At 47.1% G+C, this 24689-nt stretch overlaps 6 protein-coding genes across 6 annotated transcripts; 3 read left to right on the top strand and 3 right to left on the bottom strand.

Moving 5' to 3' along the window:
- The first annotated feature begins 354 nt into the window (after positions 1-354).
- Positions 355-3263, top strand: F5Y00DRAFT_46328 (fungal-specific transcription factor domain-containing protein). The gene is made up of 2 exons (XM_048013695.1): positions 355-1398; positions 1455-3263. The coding sequence occupies exons 1-2, from the start codon at positions 513-515 to the stop codon at positions 3080-3082; spliced, it is 2514 nt and encodes an 837-aa protein (XP_047865863.1). The 5' UTR covers positions 355-512; the 3' UTR covers positions 3083-3263.
- A 3319-nt stretch (positions 3264-6582) lies between these two features.
- On the top strand, positions 6583-8296 carry F5Y00DRAFT_46449 (ribosome biogenesis protein Nop16). The gene is made up of 2 exons (XM_048013696.1): positions 6583-7398; positions 7515-8296. The coding sequence occupies exons 1-2, from the start codon at positions 7274-7276 to the stop codon at positions 8089-8091; spliced, it is 702 nt and encodes a 233-aa protein (XP_047865864.1). The 5' UTR covers positions 6583-7273; the 3' UTR covers positions 8092-8296.
- Positions 8297-8332: 36 nt separating this feature from the next.
- F5Y00DRAFT_46481 (uncharacterized protein) lies at positions 8333-9789 on the bottom strand. The gene is made up of 3 exons (XM_048013697.1): positions 9462-9789; positions 9147-9367; positions 8333-9082 (listed from the first exon to the last, which is right to left on the bottom strand). Exons 1-3 carry the CDS (start codon positions 9630-9632, stop codon positions 8614-8616), a joined length of 861 nt encoding a protein of 286 aa, XP_047865865.1. The 5' UTR covers positions 9633-9789; the 3' UTR covers positions 8333-8613.
- Positions 9790-11724: 1935 nt separating this feature from the next.
- On the top strand, positions 11725-13702 carry F5Y00DRAFT_261045 (MFS general substrate transporter; the record flags this gene model as incomplete). Its single annotated transcript, XM_048011128.1, has 2 exons — positions 11725-13008; positions 13178-13702. 2 exons carry the CDS (start codon positions 11725-11727, stop codon positions 13700-13702), a joined length of 1809 nt encoding a protein of 602 aa, XP_047865866.1.
- A 399-nt stretch (positions 13703-14101) lies between these two features.
- On the bottom strand, positions 14102-15471 carry F5Y00DRAFT_268710 (uncharacterized protein; the record flags this gene model as incomplete). The annotated part of the gene is made up of 5 exons (XM_048012308.1): positions 14102-14440; positions 14606-14748; positions 14809-15159; positions 15219-15272; positions 15336-15471. The coding sequence occupies 5 exons, from the start codon at positions 15469-15471 to the stop codon at positions 14102-14104; spliced, it is 1023 nt and encodes a 340-aa protein (XP_047865867.1).
- Positions 15472-22130: 6659 nt separating this feature from the next.
- On the bottom strand, positions 22131-23412 carry F5Y00DRAFT_261047 (uncharacterized protein; the record flags this gene model as incomplete). Its single annotated transcript, XM_048011129.1, has 5 exons — positions 22131-22427; positions 22525-22739; positions 22802-23182; positions 23237-23290; positions 23343-23412. The coding sequence occupies 5 exons, from the start codon at positions 23410-23412 to the stop codon at positions 22131-22133; spliced, it is 1017 nt and encodes a 338-aa protein (XP_047865868.1).
- Between the last annotated feature and the right edge of the window lie 1277 nt (positions 23413-24689).

Below are 24689 nucleotides of genomic sequence, written 5' to 3' on the forward strand. Positions count from 1 at the left end.
AACTCCCCAAGCCGGGCCCACCCATGCTTCTCTTCTGCGGTTTGGCCGTTCTGCGACTGCTACATGCACATTAATCGCCTCCTTTCGACAAGGGTGCTGACCATGCTGCCATGGAGATGAGGGTCTTGCATCTCTTGTACCTACCCAGTACCTCCCTGGAGCAGGTGGGGAGCACAACGCGATGAGATACCCTGCTCTGTAAGTGGTACTTTGTATGTGTGCTCGTTCATATAGAGACCGCATCTCGACTTATATCAGTCGTCCCATTCGCTCCACCCCGTCTACTTCTTCTCATGCAATATCAATAACCTCTTGCCCAGACGATCACATATCTTTTCCATATTAACCTCTATTTATCCACGCCAGTCAACTTCCTCTTCCTTGATAGTCAAGAGATTCTATACCGCGTTGAGACCAGAGTCGAGACCACTACCGCCCCGGGTTTCCTTATGCGTCCTTGCTAGAACCATATTGCATCACCTTTTTCGATATAGTATAGTGCATACTCTAACATGACAGTCTCACTTCCCCCATCGTCCAATTCGTCAAAGGACGCCCAGGCTGCCCGCAAGCGGAGGAGACGGGCCCCTGCCGGAGGAGCTGCGGATGATTGCTTCACCTGCGTCAAAAGAAATACCAAGTGCGATAGGAGGCGACCCTACTGCTCACAATGTCTCGAGATTGGGAATGAATGCTCCGGCTACAAGACTCAACTGACCTGGGGAGTGGGTGTGGCGAGTCGAGGCAAACTTCGAGGACTTTCGTTGCCCATAGCAAAGGCACCGCCTGTTGCGCCTGTTGGGAAGAAGGCAGCGAGTCGGGCACGAGCAACAAGCTCCGCAGCGACCACTCCCCGATGGAGCGGCCCGGAAGAGGGGCTACGCAAGGTTCACCGAGACGATGGAAATCACGCTGCCGCTATCCCTACAACACCGTACGGAACATATCAAGAATACCCAAGATTCTCTCACGGAGAAACCCCATCAACTTCTCAAGGGTCTTGGGGAGGCCTTCCAGCATACGCCGGAAACATGAACTCTCACGACCAGCGCAGATATCAGAAACTTGGTTCCTCAATGAGCCATTACCCTATAATGGGCGACTCGCTATCGTCATCAGTGGACTCTCTAAGCGACGTCGAGTATGCTATGGGCCATTCTTATGCTAGAGAGGAGATGCCATTCGTCAACAGCCCCGGAATCATATACGAGAACTATACAGGCCAGAGCTCGCCTATGCCTCAAAGTCCCGCTGCGATTATGATCGACCAACGAGCGCCAACTTCCTGTCCCGGCCTAGTCTATGGTCCGTCGGAACCCAGTTCGAGCCTCGGCTCTCACCCTGACTCTTATGGGCCCCAGATGGCCCATAGACTGGTCGCGGATAGCGACACTCTGAGTAAGGATCACGCGTTCCGAAATCCCACGCCGCGGCTCACTGACAACTCCTCACAGGCGTACCTGAGATGGAGCCCTACGGTACCAGCCCGCATTCCACGGACGGGTCTCACTGGGCAGCTGCGATTTCAAGAGATGATGATGTAACGCCCTCCGCCTCGGCCAACTTAGCCTTCCCGTATGAGAGCCAGCCGATACAGATCAGCCCCGATCTCATTGCTAAGATGCCCTTCTTCATGGACTACTACGAGAATATAATGTGTCCCTCCATGGTTCTCGTAGATGGGCCGAACAATCCATTCCGAGACCACATCCTACGACTGGCATCGGGCAGCCGCAGCCTTCAACATGCCATCTGTGCTCTGGCCGCCTGTAACCTGAGAATGAAGAGAAGGTTAAGTCTTGGTCAACGTGCCAGATCAGATAGCACCGGATCTGAGCGACTTTCCGAAGCCCAGTCGGACCACCACTCTTTGAACGAAGAACACCAACACCGAAACCTGGCCGTTCATCTCTTAAATGAACAGTTGAACGACCCCATGAAATCGTGCCACGACTCCGTATTGGCTACTATACTACTTCTCTGCCACTACCGCATGGTCGAATCCGGAGTCGCAAAGTTCCACACACAATTTGCCGGCGTCAAGAAGATACTCAGCATGCGAGGTTCCGCCCCTTACCAAGGGTCCAGCGAGTCTTCGTGGATGGAGGCTATTTTCACCTACTTCGACTCGATTTCTGCCAGCATCAACGACCGCGAGGCCCAACTCAACCATTCTTTCTACGGCCTCCCCTCGGACGCCAACTTACTACCTCCGGGAGCTGAGAACTTGGTTGGCTGCGACAGGGAGCTATTCAAGACCATTAGCAAACTTGGACGTCTGAACCTCCTATCACAACATCATCACCATCATCAGAGCGTTCTATCAACACCTAACGCGCACGTCGGAACACCGACGACTTCGCCTCCCCTCGGTTCCCCCATGGGACAACAATTCAAGCAAACCAGCCCACCAATCGGAGATTTCTTCAGCATAAATCACCACCGCTATGATGGCAACGGCTTTATTTCGCAGCTCGACGACGAAGAGATCCTATCTACGGGACTTTGCCCCTCGCCGCAATTCGACGAGAACCGCTCAATCTTCTGGCGCGAATGGAAAGAAGCTCGCATGGCTCTTCAGAGCTGGGAATTCGACACCCAGCGAGTCGCCGCATCCCTCCCCAACTCGGCAACCCAGGCTCAAGTGCGCGACCTGCACTCCCTCTCCGAGGCATTCCGCTACGCGGCCCTCCTCTACACCGAGCGCCTGGCGTCCCCCAACCTCCCCTCCACCAACAACAACTTCCGCAACCTAGTCAGCCAGGTGGTGTACTACGCGACCTCGCTCGAGTCCGGCAGCAGCGCGGAGAAGTTCCTGCTGTGGCCGCTGTTCGTGGCGGGCAGCGAGTGCGTCAACGAGCTGCAGCAGAACATCGTGCGCAACAAGTGCCGCGAGATCATGTCCCGCAGCGGCTACATGAACAACCTCGCCGCCATCGAGGTCCTCGAGCGCCTCTGGGCCGGCGAATATTACGAACCCCCCATGACTCCCGGGAGCAAGCTGGGCATGAGGCGCGGCTGCTTCAACTGGACTAAGTGCATCGGCGGTCCCGGGGTCGAAGTGGAATGGATCATGTTTTAATGTGGATGTTATTACTCTCGTATATTCTATATTCTATGAACAAAAGGAGGCAAGCTTTTTTTTGGAATGATGGGCACGGAACATATGGGATCATAGAGGTTTAGGACCCTTTTTTTCTTTTTTTGGGAGCGCATTTTCACTTCTAAGATATATATTTCTAGCACCTTTTTTTCTTCTTTTTCAGTTTCTTGTCTATTTTCTATTTTCTAGTTGCTATTGTTTATTTCTTGCCCCCTCCCCCCTTTTTGGTTTTATCACGGATGTACATTATATTACACTTGCATGTTGATATCCCGGGGTCACGGATTTTACGGCGGATACGAACGAGGTTTTGGATTGTATGGACTTTTTTTTTTCATTTTCAACATTGGGATGGTCTATGTCTGTTTAGCAAGAAATGTCGGCTGGGCTTATGTTTAGAGGGAAGTTTTGGGGGGGCGGGGGGACGGGGCGAAAGAAGAGAAAGGGGAAGGGGAAGGGGAAGGAGGAGGAAGAAACTTGGGGTTTTCAGGCGGTGATGGTGATGGTGGTGGTGGTGGTGATGATGATGATTGTAACTACCTAGCATATGACTTAGTTGCGCTACGTGTGTAGGTAGAGACATACATACAGATGAAGAGAGAGAGAGCATTTCCCAAGACACACATAAACAGTTCGTCACTTGAGTCTCGTGATTTCGCGCACCCGCCCGCCCTGTCTCTCTTTTTACCACACCCTCAGATAGGTTGGGGGGCCCATGTGAGCAGCTGTCAGCAAAGCAAAGCAGATCTCCCGGCGTCCGACGTCACGCCATAGCGCCTCATGCCCCTAAGAACACATAACACAGACTGGGTTAACCTAGTATGTTTAGTACTAGCATATTATACCTACCTACTAGCCTATATGTACATATTATATCTAAGATACCTACCTACCTACCTAGTGTAAACCAGATGTAGTCCACACACACACACATACACACACACCACCACTACCACCACCACCATCACTACTAGTTCATGGAGTAGGCGGGAAGGAACCTTCCCACCCACCCCTAATCTTTCCTCCCGCCCTCCATCGTTAGTAAATACCGTTCCGTAATGGAGGGCGCAAGGCACAGCCACATCTCTCCCTTGTCAGTCAGCTAGCTATCATTCGGTAGATACCTTACCTACCTTGCCGTAGATGCTAGAAGGAGCCTCTCGGAACACATAGATACATACATTAGGTACATACATGGATACCCTCTCTATAGGGCCTAGACATCGAACCCAACAACGCGATCTCGTAGCCTACTTTAGTTATCTATGGAAGTGTAACTCCACGGAAGTCCCTATAGGATATATATCTCTCAACTTTAATATATGTCCCTAGGTTATATGTATGCAAGGAATATGCTGTGGGAGTAATTACAAAGATTTGTATAGCTAGCTAGTTCTGCCTCTCACTCACTCTCGTCCCCTCTGTTGTTCGTGGACCCCCACCCCCCGCGCATTTCCTAAACAGGGAGGAAGAATGAACTGTTGTCAGCACAGCAGTGCAGCCCACCGCGAGATTCTACGTACATTAGTAGGTACTATCGAATCTTCTTCAAACAGGCCTGATACGTAATGAGAAGTAGATCATATCTAAGGGTCTCAACAAATCATTACACACATACGTAGCGGGGCGTAAAAAGAAAAAAAAAAACAAGGATAGGATAGATCGCTTAGTGGAGAGGAACGAGGAAATCAGTAACCGGGATGTACTGCTGCTGACTCTGGCCGTATCTACGGAATACCTGGCCTAATCTATCCAGCTATAGCTAGCTAGGCAGCTGTCAGTGATAGCCTAAGCCAAGAAGTCGTAATACATGGTTTGCGTACATAGGCCTACATAGTAAAGCAATGTGCATATCTTGTCGTCTTGTTTTTTACTTTCTCTTTTCTCTTTAGCTTCTTTTTTCTTTTGCAAAGGTCCAGGCCGATGGTAGTAAAGTCTGGTTCGTCCATTCATCGTTCGTCCCACTACTCCTCGGCCGACTAACGCTATCACACCCAACATCTAGAATGATCGTCACTGCAGAGTCGAGGCGTACAGTACGTAGCTAGCTAGCGCTTCCTCACCTTCGCCGGTCACCTTTGCTCGGTACGTCAGACCCACTGAAGATGATAGGATCGACCGTAGCCTAGAGAATTAGCTACGGTAGATACCCGGGTCGCGTCAGCAGACTCGCTTTTCCCCTTGGTTCACCCATTGTTCAAGTACGCATGGTCGGCTTTTGACAGCTTGACAGCTTTAAACGGAGCTGCCGGCAAGTCGTCTGACCACCGTGAACAGCCTTCCGGATGGACCGAGGCTGCTGGTTGGCGGATTTCCGCTCAGCTCGTGCTGCTAAGATTCGACGGCACGAACTATGAGGGAAGCCGCCCGATGTGGAGCCAGCCGGTAAATCTAGATGATTTCCGTAGTATGTAGATCGTATGGTGAGCATGGAGTCGCCCCCCTTCACAGGGAAATGTCAACCGAGCCAGACTTGTTAGTAGCGCTCCATTGGTTCGATCAATCAAGCAACCACTTCATGATCTCAGTACCCCAATCCAATTCATTGGCAGATACCGACTCCGGGATCCGAGATCTTCCGCCGGCGCAACATCGACACTAGAGCAGGGTCCCTAGCTAGACTGCTAGAGCGGGCCCGCAGGTAGCGCTACTTTGGCGGCGGCGCGTAGAGGTAGACATCCCGCGCAGGTAGTATACCAGGTAGTATACCAGGTAGTATACCAGGTAGTATACCAGGTAGTATACCAGGTAGTATACCAGGTAGTATACCAGGTAGTATACAAGCATATGAAGATGATGTGGTGTCCTCCAAAGCACGATATTTTAGCTTCTTCTTCGCGGGTTCTAGTAGGTCTTGGGTCTTAGATCTACTAGCCAGGGATCCATTTTGGGGGAATGCCTCCGTGATTCGAGACTCACATCGAGAACAGAAGGGCGCTCGGGGCTCATTCCTGATCTATAACTAACTTACGCCCCTGTTATGCAACTCTGCGTGCAGCAAGCCGGCCATCGCATCAAAATCGCGGGCTTGGCCGCATCGGCGGGTTCCAGAAGTTCACCTGGCTGCCGATTGGCCTACCCGGAACCCTAGCATAATTCGGATCACGAAAGCCTACTGGGCGGGGAGTCGGCGATCGATCAGGGTTTGGGGGGTAAAAGTTTATAGAGACTCGCCGATTGCCCTGAAGCAACTTTAGCGAGGTGACAAGAGTTGGGGACTCGTATCCGTAGAAGAGTTAGTACCCGCGATGCGGGTATGTAACGTCAAAGTTGTAGTACTATAGTACCTCTTTACATCTTTGTTGCTGCGTTTGGAATCATCTCGGGACTTGAGAATTCGGTTACAATCGTTAACCTAGTCGTTCCAGTTCCAGTTCCAGTTCCCAGTTCCACGTAGGAATATGCAACATCGTCTTTCTCATGCACCGCCCCGCCTCGCTTGAGTAGACTGGAGATAGCAAAGACTCCGTGGACAACGGCCTGTCAAGCCCACATATTTTCATGATAAATAGGTACTTGTATAAGACTTTGCTCAACTTATATGGTAAATTATAGATGGTATATGGTAGATGGTAAATGATAAATGGTTGATGATAGAAGCACCTCACAACTATCCACAACGCCAAGTCCAACCAGCATGGGTTGATGTAGCAAGAAGCTGCCGCGCAAGGCTCGTATCAACTTACCCTTGAAAAAACAAAAAACAAAAAAAACAAAAAATGAGTGGCAGGTAGTTTTACTTATTCTAAAGGCTGACGAATTTTCACCTTAGTATTGGAGAATCGCGATGTGAAGCTGCTGTACGTTAGGTACCTAACCTTGGGTAAAGAAAAGCATGTGGGGGAAGACGAAAGGGCGAAAGTGAAAGACAACTGACAAGTCAGCTATCTCTTTGGACGCTTTGACCAGCTGGAAATGCACGTGCATACAAGATAAGATAAGCACCGATTATTCTTATCTTATCATTCAGTAGTATCAACGATGCATCAGTAAGAAATTTTGGAGCATTTTCCCAATATGCTGGATTATCTCTAGTGAAACAAGAAGCGAACGAACAAGCATTGAATCTCAGCGCGCATCAGCTATACCTCGTAAGCTGGCGAACCATTCCATACGACATATATCATATAATCGAATAGGTCAAAATACCATACCACATCTGATATAGCCATGGGTCGTGACCTCCAGAAGCGCAAGAGGCGCTCTTCTCGCCCCGCCATCCGCCAGCCTTCATCGACGTTAAGATCGAAGCGTCTCTTAAACCCTCTAGGGAATGATTTGGTGGCTAAGAACTGGTGAGAACTCTCTATGCCTCATATGCCTATATTTACCCTCTAGTCGCAAAGCGAAACGAAGGTAAAAAAATAAAAAAATAAAAAGTTACCGGAGCTAAGACAATATCGCGATACAGGAATAAGAAAGAGACCGCAACGCAGAACTACCGCCGTCTCGGTCTCGTGTCCCGCCTGAAAGCGCCAACCGGCGGCGTAGAACCCAATCTGGCGTCGAAGAAACTACAAGGGCGAGCCACGAAGCCCGTAGACCCCTTCGCTATTAGTCAGCCCACCCGCCCTGTTATTAGCGAGGTGCGCGTGGAGCGGGACGAGAACGGCAAGATTATACGCGTACTCGGTGGTTCGAAGCGGAAGGACAATCCCCTAAACGATCCTCTCAACGACCTCGACTCCGACTCGGAGGATGACGAGGACGAAGATGAGGAAGAAGGAGGCGAAGAGTGGGGTGGAATCGAGGACGCGAATGGAGAGGATGGTATGATCGTTGCGCAGCTCGAAGAAGAAGCCAACAGGCCTATAGTCAAGAAGCCACGGACCCTAACCAAAAGGGAGACTGAGTGGTTACAGAGCCTCGTGGACAAACATGGAGATGATACGAAGGCTATGTCGAGAGATCGCAAGTTAAATCCGATGCAGCAGACAGAGGCGGACATCGCTAGGAGGATTAAGAAATGGAGGGGTTCCTCGGCTTAAAAAAAGGGGGGGCGAAAGGACTCTGACCCGGTGGATGGAGTTTTCTGCATTGCAAGGCGTTATGGATCTTAGTATTTTGACTGGCTAAGAAGCCAGCTCTCGGTATATACTTGTAAAAAAAGCATAGGCTACTTTGCCGTCATTCACATCTATATACTTGGGCATACGTATAACAGGTACCTATCAACCGAAACAACAGAGTGAACCTGTGGGATAGCTATATAAAGCCAATATTTACCCTCCCCTGCAAGATCTATTTGCACACTATGCTATCGCAACGCAAAACATAAACGCGACAATCGTAGGCACTATCCTGGTATCCCATAGCACCACAATGAAATAGGTATCCGGAACACCGATCACCGTCGTGAAGCTTTTATACTGGCCAGCCACCCTGTCCCAAACAACTCTTATCCTATGTACCTAGGTAAGGTAGGTAATTTGAACTTTCCCATGGTCCATCCATCAGCTCCCAAACGCATTCTCGGAAACGGGGAAATCGTTACGCCAACTGAAAACACTTTAATGCAACGTCCGGTCGTAGTCCGCGCTGGGGAATTGCACCGGCCTGTCGTCGTCGTACGGCTCTGCCGCAGGCGGGGCGTATATGTGAGGCCTGGATGTTTGAGAGCCGTAAGGGTCGCCGTATAGGTCGCTGTGCGCTGGCGATGTGCTGTGTGTTCGGTAGGTATCGAAGGGGTTCTCGAGAGGGGCCGGAGACGTGCTGTGCGGTCTGTACGCCGTATCATTGTCAAATCGTCCGCCGAACGAATCTGGGTCGTAAGGACCGTCGTGGTGATCATCCTCGTGATGATCGTCCATCTGCACGGGCGCATATGCTTCTTCGTCGTGCGGCGCCATCGAGAATGCTGCCTTGTCCGGGTCGATGTTCTGGCTAGTACCGATGTTTTCGTAGCCGGGTAGACTCTCGGTACGCTGGTAGTATCTCAGGGTGTATACGCTGACGGCTGTCGTTGCAGCCCAAGCTAACCTATGCTAACTGTTAGTGAAAGATACTCGAGTAGACTAGACCATGGTGTTAGGTAGATGCTTACGTTTCGAAGAAAGCGATTCCAACAATAGCCTTGCTAACGGAGCAACCTTGCCCGCAGGAGTTGGCAGTATTGTAAGCGGCTTGACTTGCGAAACCAGATAGCCAGAAGATGGCGAAGATAGTATCGGTAACGACCATTACATGCGGCTGGGCAGCCTTTCGAGTTCGCTCAAATCGCGGCGCTAAAGCTAAGTATAACCAAGCCGGGATAGATAAGAAACACTGTTACCATAGATCTTGTAAGCGGCTGTATGTTTGTTTAAATTGTCTTTCCCGCAAGGGCAAGGGATACGGTAAATGGAGATCTCCTACGTACCAGACCAAATGGCCAGCCATTATTACCGTTAATTATCGAATCGTCGGCTCGAAACAAAACGATCTCAAGGATGAATATGACTATAGCGAGGACGCCCTGGAAGATGTGAAGACCAAGTTTGGTGTTGGGCACCTTATCCGGGTTGACGTCTAACTTCTCGAACAATGCCATTTTTAATGGCTACGCTAAATTCTGCCACAGGCCAAAAAAGTTAATATGTCGATTTTAGAGTGGAAGGTTTACGTTGGAAGGTTTGCCGAACATCTAGAAGATTTCGGATTGGAAAAAAAAATAAAAAGGTTAGGTAGGTAGGTAGTGCGACAGGAAGCTTACAGGGCGGAAACAGCCAAGCAGGCTACGTCGTATTTTAGGGGCGGCGTTGCGGCTGATGACGATGTCGAAACGTAAAGTGACAAGGGCTTTGAAGAGGTTTCAACTCTCAACTCGGATACGGGTAGGTTAGGTTAGTCGAGTTGATGTCGCGCCAGCTAGTTAGCCTTGATTCAAATATCTAAATTGTCAAACTTGTCAAATTTCTTTTCAAACCAAGAAAGAAAAAGGAGGACTGGAGACGATGCAAAAGTTAATTGTGGCCGGGCCGATGAAATATTATGATAATGTACCTTGGAAGGTATCCGAATGTTTTTTGTGTTTATGCGGTTAGGTACGCCTAGCAACATATATCAAATGACCCTCGCAGCGATTGCGTGTAATGTATTCTATTTTAAGCTCAGCCACAGTCAACTGGAACCTCGTTGATTCCAAGGTTGTGAATGGCCAGTGCCACTGCGAAAAGCGCTGTTTTTATGTAAACACAGCCTATAAGCGCCACCAAAGACTAAGTGCTGAGCCACTATCTTCACAAGGGCTCTACCTCATTAGCGCTATTCTCACTGGACAACCGAAGAAACGAATATGCGCCGTTGTTGGTATTCACGAACATGGCCAATACCAGATGAACCAGTGACAAAAAGGTCAGACATTTCATTTATTTATCCCGCATTAACCGCAAGGGAATAATTGGGTTGGGAATATTCTCCGTGGATATAAGAGACCATAACCCCCAAGTTGTCTCTAAGACAATTGGGTTGTCATGCTTAATTTGTCTCACTTTACTCGAGTTATATTCGTTAAGAACATTCGACTCTATACCTTAGGTAACGATTTTATTATTTATTATTTAACCTTCATACGAAGCCTTGGACAGTTGATCGAACATTCTTCTGCATTCCATAACTATAACTATTAGATATCGAAGCCATAACCTACCTATGTAAGGTGGCCTGCTTACATACGCAGGTACTTACAACTCATCCCGACTAGGTACCTAACATCTTGTATTATACGATCCGTACAGCCACCGAATTGCTCTCTGTGGCACCTATGATGTCAATCCCGCATCCTTCACCCAAAACCACATACGTACCTAAGAGCTGCTGCGGCCTCGAGAATGACGACCACAGACGCGACGACTTTACATAAATGACTACTTCGCACAATATTTATATTTTGACGATATCGTTTACAGTGATTCTATATACTTCTTTTTTTCTTTTAATAACCTTTTATAGATGCAGATACTACATCTTTAACATTTCAAGTACCCAGGTACTTTTCGATATGCGCATCGCATCGTTTCCGCAGCAACTGGCCGAGTTTAGGTCTAAATTCTCCAGTGTTTAACATCAAAGGCTAAGTACCTATGTATCTGCCTACGGATCCGTACATTACTTCTAATTTTTAAAGTATTAATGCATGTTAAGTTTTATAGTTATCTCCTTACACAACCGTTATACAATTGTCTATTGGACTAAAAGCTACATTTGTATATACAGTTACCTTGTTGAGATCCGTGTGAAAATGAACCACAGCTAGGTTACCTAGGTACCTGTCGTGTCATAGCGTACCAGTTCCCGATAGGGCGCACACTAGTTGCCGATGCTCGGGGAAGGGATTGAGCTATTTATTAGTGTCGCAACCGCCTCTAAGCTATTTAAACCCCGACTATAGCATAACTCTTAAATCCGAAGTCGATTTCGCCATCTTTATATTCCCGTTTTGAGTATATAATCAGAGTATACATCTCACCGTCGTTTAGTTCTAACCTCACCCTCCTTCATTCCGAGTAAATGCGGTTTATTCAAGTCTTATAACAGCAAGCCCAACGACTTTCAAGTTAGGTGTAGGTACCTAATACCTAATTGGCACGCCCTCTAAATAAGTAAAGGTGGTGTGCTCTAACGTATGCGAAAGAGTTGCTGTCATGGCGGCTGATGACATCTCCGCTCAGCACGTACCGCCAGTCTCGGCGAACGGAAACTCCCTCGTCCAGAGCGACGAAAGGACGCCGCTACTGAGCAATCAGAATGAGAACGATATCTCGGCCGAGGAGTCTCCGCTGATCAGCAATGACGAAGAGCAGATCGTCATCGTCGAAGAAGTGAAAGGGTTTAAGCTGTGGCTCATCCTCTTCACCTGCTGGATAGGCGTGTTTCTCGGCGCCATCGACTCTACCATCATTGCCACCCTCTCAGCACCCATCTCTAGCGAGTTCCAGTCCTTGAGTCTATTATCATGGCTCGCAACTGCTTACTTCATCTCAAATGCTGCCTGTCAACCCATCTCCGGGAGGCTGACGGATATCTTCGGGAGAGGCCCCGGCCTCGTCTTTAGCAATGTTTTCTTTGCTGTCGGCAATCTCATCTGTGGTCTCGCGGGGGACCAAAGCGTTATGATCTTTGGACGAGTTGTCGCTGGTATTGGAGGCGGTGGTCTTATGTCCATATCCACTTTTCTTGGTACCGATCTCGTCCCTCTACGAAACCGAGGCGTCATCCAAGGGATCGGTAATATATGCTATGGGGCCGGGGCCATGCTTGGTGGTGTCTTCGGCGGTTTTGTCAATGACAACTCTTCTTGGGGCTGGCGTCTGGCTTTCTTGATTCAGGTTCCCCTAGTTCTGGTCTCTGCGTGTCTAGTTGCCTATCTTGTCCGCATACCACCCAAAGTATCAGAGAAGTCATACCTAGCTCGCATCGACTTCACAGGCGTATTTTCACTCATTGTGTTTCTGGTCCTGTTGCTGCTCGGCTTGAATGCCGGTGGGAATTTGGTCCCATGGATCCATCCCCTGCCGCTGACTACTTTGCCGCTTTCGCTAGTAGCGTTTATTGCTTTCATTCTCTGGGAATCCCGCGCCAAACAACCCATCATTCCGGTACGCCTCCTTCTAGATCGGACAGTTTTCACAGCCTGTATGACGAATTTGCTAGGCATGATGATAAACATGATGGCTCTCTTCTATGTCCCTCTTTACATGCAGTCTCGCGGAAGTTCTTCGACGGATTCTGGGGTAGTAATCCTTTTTGCACCTATCGGAATATCTATCTGTTCCATTGGAAGCGGGCTCATTATGAGGAAAACTGGTCGATATGGTACGTGCGAGAAAACTCCGTCTCCGGGTCTTCGAATCCCTGCTCCTCATATTTACATCCAATTTGTCTTGTTGTCTAGTGCTTTATTCGGTGTATATACTAACTGTGCAGTAGTAAGTTTTTAATTGCTTCTAGATCTAGCACCATATGCATCATTCCCTTTTAAGAGGTAGCGAGGCATTTAAGATCTCGAGTTATTTATCTAATATTCGCCCCTATTCCAAATCGAGCGTTCATAGTAAGCAATTTTGGGGTTTCCGTAGAAGGCTAATCTCTCAATAGTTGGCCTTAGGTATCTTTGCCGTATTACTCCAGGTCGCCTCTGTCGTCATCCTCACAACTCTCGATGAGAACTCTCCAGGATGGCACCTAATGATTGCGTTCCTGCTTCTTGGTTCCGGCCAGGGAGGCATGCTTACTATCACGCTTCTAGCTTGTTTAGCAGCCGTAGACCACTCCCACCAAGCTGTAGTTACTTCCGCTACTTATGCATTCCGATCCGTCGGCGGAACGGTCGGCGTTACGATCGCATCGGCCATCTATCAAAACGTACTTAAAACTGAATTATGGGGGCGATTTGGCGACCTACCTGGGGCAGCGGAAGAGATTCATAGAATCAGAGATGATTTAGACGAGTTGAAACACCTCCCCGACGGCTGGTACGACGGTGTCATAGCATCATTTATGGAAGCCTTCAGGAGTGTATGGCTTACAATGTTAGGGCTGGTGCTTCTAGAGCTTGTTTGCATCTCCTTAATGAAGCAGCATAAGCTACATTCAACCTTATCTCGCAGTGAGAGGGAATAGATGCTCGTGCATGGACAACCACTCTTATTATGTGCACTACCCACGGGCAGTGTGCGATAACGGCTAGTCTGACAGTCTTTGATTATGTATAACGAGAGCTAAAAACCTTCTATGTGGAAAAATAACTAAAAGTTAGTGATAAAAATATCATAGAGGTTCATCTCAAGATGACCCTATGTTCGCTACACTATAACCTCTGTCTGTAAATACTATTAGACTTCCGACCTATAAATCTAGATTGTATAACAGTAAGCTTTTGGTCATTGATACTATCATGTTTATCTTACCTTTCTCACCATAACTCCTTTTCATCACTCATTTCTGTCATCCTCCGGCAGCAAACTGGAGCTTAGCCCCCCAAAGCATCACCTTTTTCTCAGGTCACACCATGACAGGTACCTACATAGGTAAGTTTGGTAGGCACGTGGAGAGCACGGCGAAGTATGCATTAAGACTGATGAGCATAGGCACCGTACGGGGTTCAAAGGCTAGTATGACGAGAGCAAAAATGACGGAGGAAACGGCGACAACGGTCAAATACCCCCCGCGCGACCAGTTCGTCTCTAGAAACAGGAGCGCGATAGGCAATAGCGAAAGTGACAGACTGCCAATGGCAAGAAGGACTTTGAGGAATAACCGAGAGGGCCGCAAGCTATAGGTCATGTGTGGGCCGTCAGGAGGGATGGAGGAAGGAAGAGTAGAGCGGCTGAAAAGGCAACAGAGATGCTTTAGTGGTTTCTTTAGGGATATGTTAGCTTGGCAGGCTAATATAAATGAACAATGGAAGGGAAGTAAGAAAGAAAGGGGAAGTTGATGAATCCAACTTGCCATGTACCAGCGATTGTCTGTATAGTTCAGCAAAGATTCGAGCCGCCGAAAAATCGCATCTGGTTCGGTGCTAACGAAGTCGTCGACGTAGCGCATAAACGCGCACGCCTGGTCGTTAAGTCCCTGATCGCGCCGTGTCATTTCAAAGTGCGCCTCGTGCGCGCTCCGAGACACGCGCGGAAGTCTCTTGATATCGCGCTGCAGGAGAAGAAGCTGTACTAAGGAGGACATATACAGTATCAGGCCGCGTGCTTTTCAATTTCCGATCCGCAACTTACGGTATTCTCCGAGTAAAATCCTAGCGCTCGTAATCATATTCTCTCTCTGCGTCGCACGATCGATCTCACCCAGGTTTGACCCCGAATACTGCGGAGGCAGATGTCCGACCCCTTGACGGCAACGGGTAACGAATTTCTCGCGGTCAAAAGGGAGCGACCATAGGGGCTTTCCACCCTCCTTTTCGTCCTCGCAGTTCATCTCGTCTAGTTCGTCCTCGACGACAGAGAGCTTTAGTTCGTAAGACGTGAGTAGGTAGTGCGTCAGGGGGTCGAAGCCCCTATGGCTGTTATGGTTGCCGAAATACGTCTGCTGCGACGCAATCTTGGGCCAGCCACGAGGAGAGTAGTTCACTTGATTCTATTATTAGGTGGTGTTCCCACGGGAAATCGCATCTGGTAGTTCGACTCACCGACATCTTCGTCAGTATAGAAATTATCCTCCTCTAAGCCGGCTGCTTTCTTGGCTAAGACGTAGGCATTAATTAAAGAAATGTATGCCTACCATTAGCTAATGCATGTCAACGTACCAGTTGAAATCCTTTCGTATATGTTAGGATGCAATTGCGGCTTATAAGGGGCAGTTGGAGTTTGGCGAGCAATGTTGTTGTGTAACTGCATGTTGTTTAGTGGAAGTATTGGGATAGCACCGGACGAGTTCGACATAATGAGGAAAATTACTTAGATACGCTGCTCTTCATTCCATTTTTATGCTAACATTGCGTTTCTTTCTCTGATATTTATATGCGGGGCATTAGGTTCACCGCCTGGCCCTGCTGGACATATCGTCACATCGATCGTCGAGTCGATACGAGTACTGGTGAGAGTATTCGCAACTTTCTAGTATGCTTGAATACCCAATAGCCCCCAAAGTGGTTGGAAAATTGGCCAGTATCTTGGGGAGGGTGTAGTGCGATTTGATGTCACGAGAAGATGCTTCAACGCCGTGCATTCGAAGTGCGAGTCGCGATGGAGCGGTGAGGATGGGGGCAGATATCGGTGGAAGCCTCGTCAATATGCTACGCTAAACCCTTCACTTGAAGGTGCTTACTTCTAAACATAAAAGCGGTATACTGAAGATGAACCAATGAAATCCGGCGTGCTAACGAAGGAGCGCAGCATTTTAAATGTTCGAACTAACATCTACTCATTTTGGCGAATTGTCGTCTGATGACGGTCCAGCGCAGGTTGGAATACCTATCAAGGCAACCTCTTAGAGGCAACATTGGAATCGTGCAAACCAGGCTTCTGGTACGAGGGTAACACGGTAGCCACCTGGCGTAGAACCTAGATGGCTTCATTGCCATTTCTAGCGTTAGGCACCAAAGCCAAGCGTCTCATTGGCATATGTTCGTAAGAATATGGCTGAGAGCCTCGATCACCAACATCGTGGCTATGGATATGACGGACATAAGGTCAAGAGGCTGAGTTTCATCCATCAGAATACCCACTTACCTAGATAGACGGATATAGTATCGCTCGAGGCTCCCCGTGAGATCTACTTTATATAGAAGCTGCTACTAATAGGGGGCAGAATAGGCTCTTTTCCCTAAAAGTCGTCAGTCTAAGTATAATAAGCTTACCCCTATGTAGCAAATATCAGTCAGTCCCATCCGTACTATTAGCGCTTTTACTCTTGGGCTTGCCGTCCATACTCATGACTGCGTCTTTGACTCTAAAGAACATAGCTAAGTATATTCCACGGATATTAATGATATCAATAGAGCATGTTCATGCCACGTCTCCTGCCGACGGCCCTGAGAGGAGCGTAAACTACAAGAGTGACACTTTGGTCCAAACTTGAATCTCCAAAGTGGCTTCAAAAGATACGGAAATGTCTTAGATTCCAAGCCATTAAGTATGTTAGGATACACAATGGCGGAGTTATTGACCGTAACGCACGACATAACTAAATGCGATTAAAAATAGGTTGTCAGTGAAATCTAAGAGACCCGCATGGGTGGATAGGAATTCCTTTATTACTATAGCTTATTCGTTTTAACCCCGTCCAATCATGAAACGGCCGATGGAACTCCGATGATGGTACCAACGATAGACCATGTGAGAGAGGAAAGGTGGATGAGATCGGATGTATGTCACAGTGGGCATCTCGTTTGCAGTGAGACACAATGGCTAAGGATCCCACTCGAGAGAAATTACTCACCCCACCTTTCTTCCGAGTATGTAAATAGGAATAAAACCTAACCATCTCCCACTCCAACTTTAACATAGGGGTTTTTTGGTTTTTTTTTTGACCTGACCATCGTTTTTAAAAAGCACCACGGATTGACTGGAATGCAGTCGGCCCGTCTTTCATCAAGTCTCGCCTTCTCCTGGCGAGTCTCGATATGACGAAAGATAGCTTATAAGTGTGATAAAAGTAGTAAGACCAAAGTTTACTATTATTAAACTGGCTTCGAGATATACCAACTGACCCTTCCGCTTACGCAGCGGGTATTATTTTGGGGGTGCGAGAGGGGTTCTGGCGAAGAGATTCATATAAAGCTCTTAGCCTTCCCTTTGAGATGGGTTGGACTGTATGCATCTGGCTGGATAAGGAATGTTGGAAAAGAATGGGAGGTCACGCGCATGGGGCCAACACTTTCAAGATGGACGTTTGATTGGTAAAACGTATGTACAGCGCAGGTGACAGTCTGGGGGCTATCCTTCTCAGGTATACCGTCAGACTTTTAACCAAGCCCGGATTTCGGATGAAGGGTTCTCTGCACCCCGCATTTGAATTATCGTGGCCGGTTCAGGGCCCCCCTTGTTTTCGGCACGGTTTTCATGCTCGGTCCACCATCCGAACCAGTCCGTACCGGCCCGTTCCGCTCAGCAGTTGCCGATTTCCCACTACCACAGCATCGGATTCTTATTTTATCTCTAAAGTGTTGATCCCCAATCGGGTTCCGACTGGACTTTATCAGCTTCCCTGGGAGATATGAATATAAGAGTTGGAAAGGGGAAATGGAAGCAGTCTGAAAGCAATTATCGAGGCTTAAAAGGCACCAACCTAGGTACCTAAGTCACCTACGACAAACCTACAGCCACATATGTGGCTTAGGTAATCATATGGCACACTAATGACATCGATAATGACATCGATAAGGGATATCGCGGAGGTATTGTTACGAGTCCGAATTGTCGTCGGAGATCGAATGTCTTATCAGCCAAACGGGACCTTTCCAATGAGCCAAGAGGCTCGTTTGTTTGCCATCTATGCGACCTAATGGACGGCCTGTTTCGTAATATAAAACCGACGGAGAAAAAAAAATTTTGAGGCAAAAAAAAAGGGGTGAAAAAAGCCTGAGCTTATGGCTTACCACAGGGGCCGCGCGATGACAAGATTAACGAGCCGACGGAGAATTTTGGAATCTGTTCAATCACCAAATCTTTCCACTTTCATAATCTTACCTCTTACGGGGCAACAGAATCTGAAAATGGGACTATTCGGATTCACACACTACGCTACGAATTGCGGACGTTGATTACTGAAAGACAAATTCTACTTATGTATATGCGCTGGGATCATATTCCTGGCAATGTCCTGGGAATGTCCCGGGACGCTATCCCGTCCAGTCCTTCCATGCTGCTCCCCCCTGTCGGTCAATGAATCTTAAAGCAACGCGCCAGCGCGCTGCCACTTCTACCGATGCTAGGTACCTACATAGATCGACAGGGACAGGGACAGGGATATATCAGAAATTCGGTTTGGTACCTGCTCCCAACACCAAAAGAATATTCAGCACGCTCCGTTAATAGTCTATTCTCATCATGCTCGAATACAGGGACGGGACCCGCTACAGATAGTCTATTGACCATGGATTCTTCCGTATTGACTAGGTTAGTGTATCTGAGAGAGCCTCAACCACATCAAGCGTGCACGGCCATTCGACCATCTCCACTGATGCACCCTGGCATCCATGTTATCTCGATTGGCCTTTGCTTCAGTATGTTCGAAGTCTCTTGGACAATAAGCAGCTGTGTGCTCTTTTGAAGCCCTAGGGTTTACTTCCTCGATGATGAAATAGCTCCGCATCCTTGTTACCAATAAATATAAATATGCGTAGAAATCTGTTACTCTTCCTCCATTCTAGAATTTACAATATTGTCTAATTAAAGAAGACTATTGAGCAAAGAATCACTGATACGAGGTAATGACCTTGTCTTATTGCCGTAGTCTCTCATCATTCAATGTTCTGCGTCAATTACTTACACTACTCGTTAGATCAGCACTCGTTCTGAAGCCCAACCAAGTTACAATTCTCAGAATCCTTCTTATAAGTCCAAGTCAACAAGTTGAGATCGCCGATCAACGTTCTTCCTATACGGAATACCATGTGTGGGCTTTCCAACTGGCTGTCGAAAGGCAGAAAAGACAGTCATAGACCGAAACCGAAACGCGGCGGCTCGAGGGGAAAGTATATCTACACCACGGGACAGACTCATTCCCCTCTTTCCGATCCTCGCCCCCTGTTAGCCGAAAATTCACGGAGGGGAGTTTAGTGACCACGAAGAAAGGTCGATGACCGGACTTCGTGATTTGAGACTTATGGAAGCTTATGCTAGGAGTCAGACGGGTATATAATCGCTTCACTGAAACCGGAAAATGTTGCCTCTACTTGTCCATATAGAGAAAACACCACTGCCCCATCTTTGCACCATCGGAATTGAGCTGTACCCAAGTTACATATGTACCTAGATAGACTAGAACCAACCACCCAATCAATAAATGCTATCAATGTTCGCGTAACAACGATACGGCACTAATTGCTGTAAAGAGATGAAACCCAATCGCCAAAAGCAGTGAAAAGGAGGCGCGTTGTAGCGTCGCTGTTACGCTTATAATAGAATTGTGTACAAGCAATAGTAACATTCAACCAGACTTCCATTGTATAAGAAATTCATCAAGTGAGTCTGCGAAATAACGCTTACGTACCTACCTACTAAGGTGCCTAGCTACCTAGTTTATAGTCTTGGAAAGAATTGATATTTTTGGGGAAAATGAAAAATCGGCGTTCTTGCGTTTCGCATCTCATTTCCTTGAGCCACCACTTGAGATTCGCCGCCAAGGGACTTCGAAACTCATTTAATGATTTTGCAGATAGGTATAGTAGAGAGAGCGGTAGATACTAACCAATGACATGATTACATGATTCTAGACACAGCCAGAGCGGGATTCTCCTGGCGGCATGGCTGTGACCAATAATGTAACCAAGTCTCACCTGCGCAACTGCGCAACGGACACACTGTATCTACGGGAAGAGAGCTCAGGAGTGGACATGTTATCAGACGGGAACTCCACTTGCCGAACCAGCGTAAAGAACAAATTAGAATAGGTAAGTTAAGTTAAGAAAGTTAAGATACAATTTACCACTATACTTGTTGTGGTGCATCAGGCGTGTCGGCGGAGATGTAGCTATGTACCATGCGAACAAGTACGGTACCAACATCGTAGCCGGGCGAAAGAGTCCATCTATGCTAGCCCATAGCCCAGCCCCAACCATTCCTTGAAACCGATTATTCTGTTGCATGGAAAATTTCTTGCTCCACATATGCGGCCTGGTATTTGACCAAGTCAGCCGTACACGTATTATGCTGTTGCTATCATTGCCAGGAGCGGACTGGAACATGCAGCATACTATCTACATTTGGCGACAGTAGCATGTTTAGCAATATAGTAAGATTATGTCGATTAACCACTAAGAACTTTCACAGTAAAGAATCGAACTGACGAGCGCGGCTTGTCGATGATGGGCTGGCAGCCTCGTCTGTGGGCCCTGCAGGACTTCTTTAGACCCCCGTCTATGGAGGAAAAGGTTGAGAATTAGTCGAACAATTAAGGTAACCTAGGAATACCTACCTAATGTACCTATACCAATACCTAGGTACTTAACCTATGTGCCTTAACTTACATTACCATTGCCTTAACTTACATTACCATTTTACCTTAACTTACATTCCTAACTTGGCCAGGTACATATCCCCACCTGCATATCCTAACCTATCTAAAGTAGAGAACCGTCCCGTAATATATAGCATTCACTGTACCGTTGCTTAGCTGTCTAGAGCGCTTCGGGGAGCATCTTGCCGAACTCCAGGATACAGTAGGTAAGATATTTTTTTGGCGAGGCTGGCGGCCTCTTATCCACAAGATAAGGCCTTCGGCGGATTTGGAGCTGAAATCAGGCGGTAAGTCATGTATATATTAGCTGAATTATATGATTATCAATATGTGGACAGGGTACATACCAAATACCTGGGTAGAACGAGGATCAATCATGCTTTGGGATAAATAATGTGGAATAGCTGACACAAGGTAAATAAGCTTGACACGTTATGCTTGAGCTGCTATGGTAACGAGGTGAGGTGGTGAGCTCAAACGAGTTAGTACTAATTCTATAAATATAAAAACGAGACACGTGTACTCTAGCTAATTTCAAGAACCGAAGTCTTGGGTACATAGAAGAAAGTAGAGAAAGGTAGATACCTACCTGTCAAATCATGCACGGCCTGCTGTCTGCTAGGCGCCAGCACCAATCATGTCTAAAGGGGACGCTACACCTTTACGCGTCGCGCTTGTTAATCCTGTGTTATCTAAGCTGACCCCCAAATTTCAACTTCATGCCATTAACTCTACCATTTTCAAGTAATTCCAGCCCTCCTTATAGGGTGTTTTTTATCTGAAATTCCATAGAAATGGTTATAAGTATATCGGACTACGCAACGAAAGTTACTTCTACTGATTGACTAAGCGCTTAGAGCCGTCTTTAAAGCTAGTACTCGGTAAGAATTAGATCAATTCCTATATGTAGGGTAAGGGGAAACCCGTGTGTAATATGTGATTGGTCCGGATTGCGCATTTGGCAGAAGGAAGTTTACCCCTTTAACACGAAGCCGTCACATACAACCAACAAATACTTCATATATATATCTTGCTTCATAGCGAACTCATATAATGTTAAAAATAATTTTACCTAACGAGAAGCTGTAGCCTATCCCCTAAGTTGGCATAAGACAGCACCCCTTTTAGTATAGTTGGCTAGTCTAATAACGTAGGACTAATTTACCTTCCTTAGCTAATTTTATGTAGTAATATTTAGAGTAGTAGAGGTGCTGGCTTATGCCAGTTTAGGGGACACCCTATGACCAACCTTGAAACACAATCAACGTATAGAGATCTTGTGCGTCGTATATTTGCCACGAAGGAACACAGGCGGCAATATAGTAGCTAAATTATAATGTAAAATTCCAAATATAACCTTCTTTAAAAGAATGTCTTATTTATCAAGTACCCGCTCCGACGTCGTTCGAAAAGGGGTTAGTTAAGTCTTCCCCTGCTCAAGGTTCGAGAGAAACGTGACAAGTACCGCCATGTACGCGCTTAGACCGACGAGGATGGTTTCCCAATTGCACTTCAACCAAGTCAAGGCAGCTACGAATGCGAAATCGAAAGCGACCACGACTACGAAGGATTCGGCCCTGGATAGGCTCACGAGAAGAAGTATAGCAACGGGAGAAAGCAGCAGCACTCCGCTCGCGAATACTACCACGACCTTGAGGAACACGGTCAAAATCCGGGTGTCGATTTCGTCCTTTCGCCCAAAGATTCTCTTAGTGAGCTTCAGGGTTTTAATCGAATATCAGTAAAATGGTTCTTTAGTAATAGGCTGAGTGATGGAGTCGACGCATGTATAGTTAGAAGATAAGTGTGCTCACTTTTGTGATGGGTGTATCCCCGTAGATTAATGTCTCGAAGTACTGATGCACACGGTCGGTGACCGTAGTAACGAAGTCATCGTTCGAATATAGAAACTGGCATGCCGATGCATCGAGCGGATGGCGGTTATTCACCACGTCGAAGAACACCCTATGCTCTCTTCTAGAGATGCGTGGCAGCTTCTGCATTTCTTTGCCGAGCAGGAGTAGCTCGTCTTCAAACCACTATTTGTTATTATTTATCCAGGACCAACTTGCGGGTATAGGTAGTACTAACCATAGCTCTTCAATCTCAGCATTGCGGATTCCAGGATGAGGTCTTTGTTATTCCACGGGCTATATTCGTTCGTATCCCTTTGCTCCTCATCTGCTCCTTTGGATGTCGTCGGGGTGGGAACAGGCTGGGATTGGGCCTGAACTCGAGTGTGGCTGATGAGTAATGTTTCTCGATCAAACGACAGCGATCTCAATCTGGCAGCATTTCTTTCATTGTCTTCGTTATCGAGCCTTTCTAGTTGATTTTCGAGGTACGCAAGTTTCGTTTCTTGGTCTAAGAGGACCCGATGTAAAAGGTAGGAGAAGCGTCGATGAATGCTGAGGTTGGGATAGTATAATTGGGCAGCGGCAATAGAAGGCCAACCTCTGGGCACTCCATTTTCTATCTCGTCTGTCAGCTAGGTCGTTAGCTATCTATGCGTATAAGTTTGCTCACTAAGTTCAGAGTCTCCACGAAAGTTTTCATACCCGGTGTTATTGTTCCCGGTTCCTAGAATAATTATTAGCTGTGGAGAGGATATCAGGGAGTGTTCAAATCGCACCAGGCTCTCCGCTGCTACCGGTGATTGCATCCATCTCATGGCCCTCTTCTAAACGAGCTGGCGAAGTCATAGTGGAAGATTGTGAAGGAAGGGAACGTTGGATTCGTCAATAGGAACATGATGCCAGGTGGGCATGGCACCCTAATAAATATCCGCAATACGTGCATCATATCTTTTCCGACGGAAGGGAAAGGCACAAGGCCTCATCCTATCGCCTGAGATTTCGGTGAAGTAGCTGTTGCGGCTCTGCGAACTCGGCAGATTGGGGGTCGGAGAGATTGGCCCGACAAACGGACGTATGAAAGGCGCTCTGGTCTCTATCGGTTAACCACTATATGTACGATGATTTCCCCCGCAGAGGATGGTGTACAGTAATACCATCCGAATATTGAATGGAACCAACATCCGTCTACTTTGTTACATGGGCTTCGAGTACTAACTAATAGCGCCCATATGAAAGGCATCCGTCAGTATATCTATCTACATCTAAATAGGTATCTAATATATAGAAATTGGAGGCTCGAGTTACTTGATAGTAGGTACTTAGTTAAATTCGAGTCTATAGCTTGAGTAGAAAACGAAGAGCCACTTGTAAGTATACTCGTTGCCTCGTATACTGTAAGCTTTTAATTACTGGACACAATATAGCTGTTCTTCCGATGCTAGGTTCGCATCGTGGCAGAACTAGTATGTTGATCTTTGTATTAACTATCTCTACTCGGATACCTGCTTGCTTTGTACCCTCTTGAACTTGATACGACCGAATTGGCGGCTTTCGCCGATAAAGTAGCTTGTAGTTCCAATATTTGTCAGCTAACGCCAACATTATGCTCTCTCGAACTTGTTTCATAATAACGGTATAGTAGCCATAAGGTCGTCGAAGAATCGATGGAACGTTGTATAATCTAGCTAATAGTAGACCGATAAGATTTATACATATGTACTATTTATGCACTTAGAATAGGAGATAATTAGCTCTTGGAAGCTAGCAGGGGTCCTATTCCAATACAAAAACTGCCACGGTCGCGCGAAATTGCTTTTTTACGATTGTTATTTTTCTCATGATTTATAGGTACGAATTCCTCTACTTAAATGCAAGTTCATTCTTATGAATGCCATACGCGACTAAATAATGTATAGGGGCTGGAAAGAATCAGGGAGACTCAACGGCAACGATTGCATTATAACTCGGAAGTTGGGAAAGAAAGATAGGGGTTAATCGTATAGTTAGGCACGATCCATATAAAGGGTAGATTACCTACCTACCTATTACGTGCCCTTGCCCACTCTCCTCTAAACTTTGACCTTTTCCTTGGTAATTACCTTACCTAGGTATTTTACAGGCAC

Source organism: Daldinia vernicosa (genome assembly GCF_022497035.1).
Source record: "Daldinia vernicosa strain CBS 139.73 unplaced genomic scaffold F5Y00scaffold_17, whole genome shotgun sequence".
In the NCBI taxonomy this organism is placed as follows: Eukaryota; Fungi; Ascomycota; class Sordariomycetes; order Xylariales; family Hypoxylaceae; genus Daldinia; species Daldinia vernicosa.

Bases quoted from the DNA above. Each gene is read 5' to 3' on its own strand.
- F5Y00DRAFT_46328 (XM_048013695.1), top strand. From the start codon at position 513: ATGACAGTCTCACTTCCCCCATCGTCCAATTCGTCAAAGGACGCCCAG. The intron at 1,399-1,454 runs GTAAGGATCACG...AACTCCTCACAG, and splicing joins CGCGGATAGCGACACTCTGA to GCGTACCTGAGATGGAGCCC.
- F5Y00DRAFT_46449 (XM_048013696.1), top strand. From the start codon at position 7,274: ATGGGTCGTGACCTCCAGAAGCGCAAGAGGCGCTCTTCTCGCCCCGCC. The intron at 7,399-7,514 runs GTGAGAACTCTC...ATCGCGATACAG, and splicing joins GATTTGGTGGCTAAGAACTG to GAATAAGAAAGAGACCGCAA.
- F5Y00DRAFT_46481 (XM_048013697.1), bottom strand. From the start codon at position 9,632: ATGGCATTGTTCGAGAAGTTAGACGTCAACCCGGATAAGGTGCCCAAC. The intron at 9,368-9,461 runs GTACGTAGGAGA...CTATGGTAACAG, and splicing joins ATGGCTGGCCATTTGGTCTG to TGTTTCTTATCTATCCCGGC. The intron at 9,083-9,146 runs GTAAGCATCTAC...CAGTTAGCATAG, and splicing joins GGAATCGCTTTCTTCGAAAC to GTTAGCTTGGGCTGCAACGA.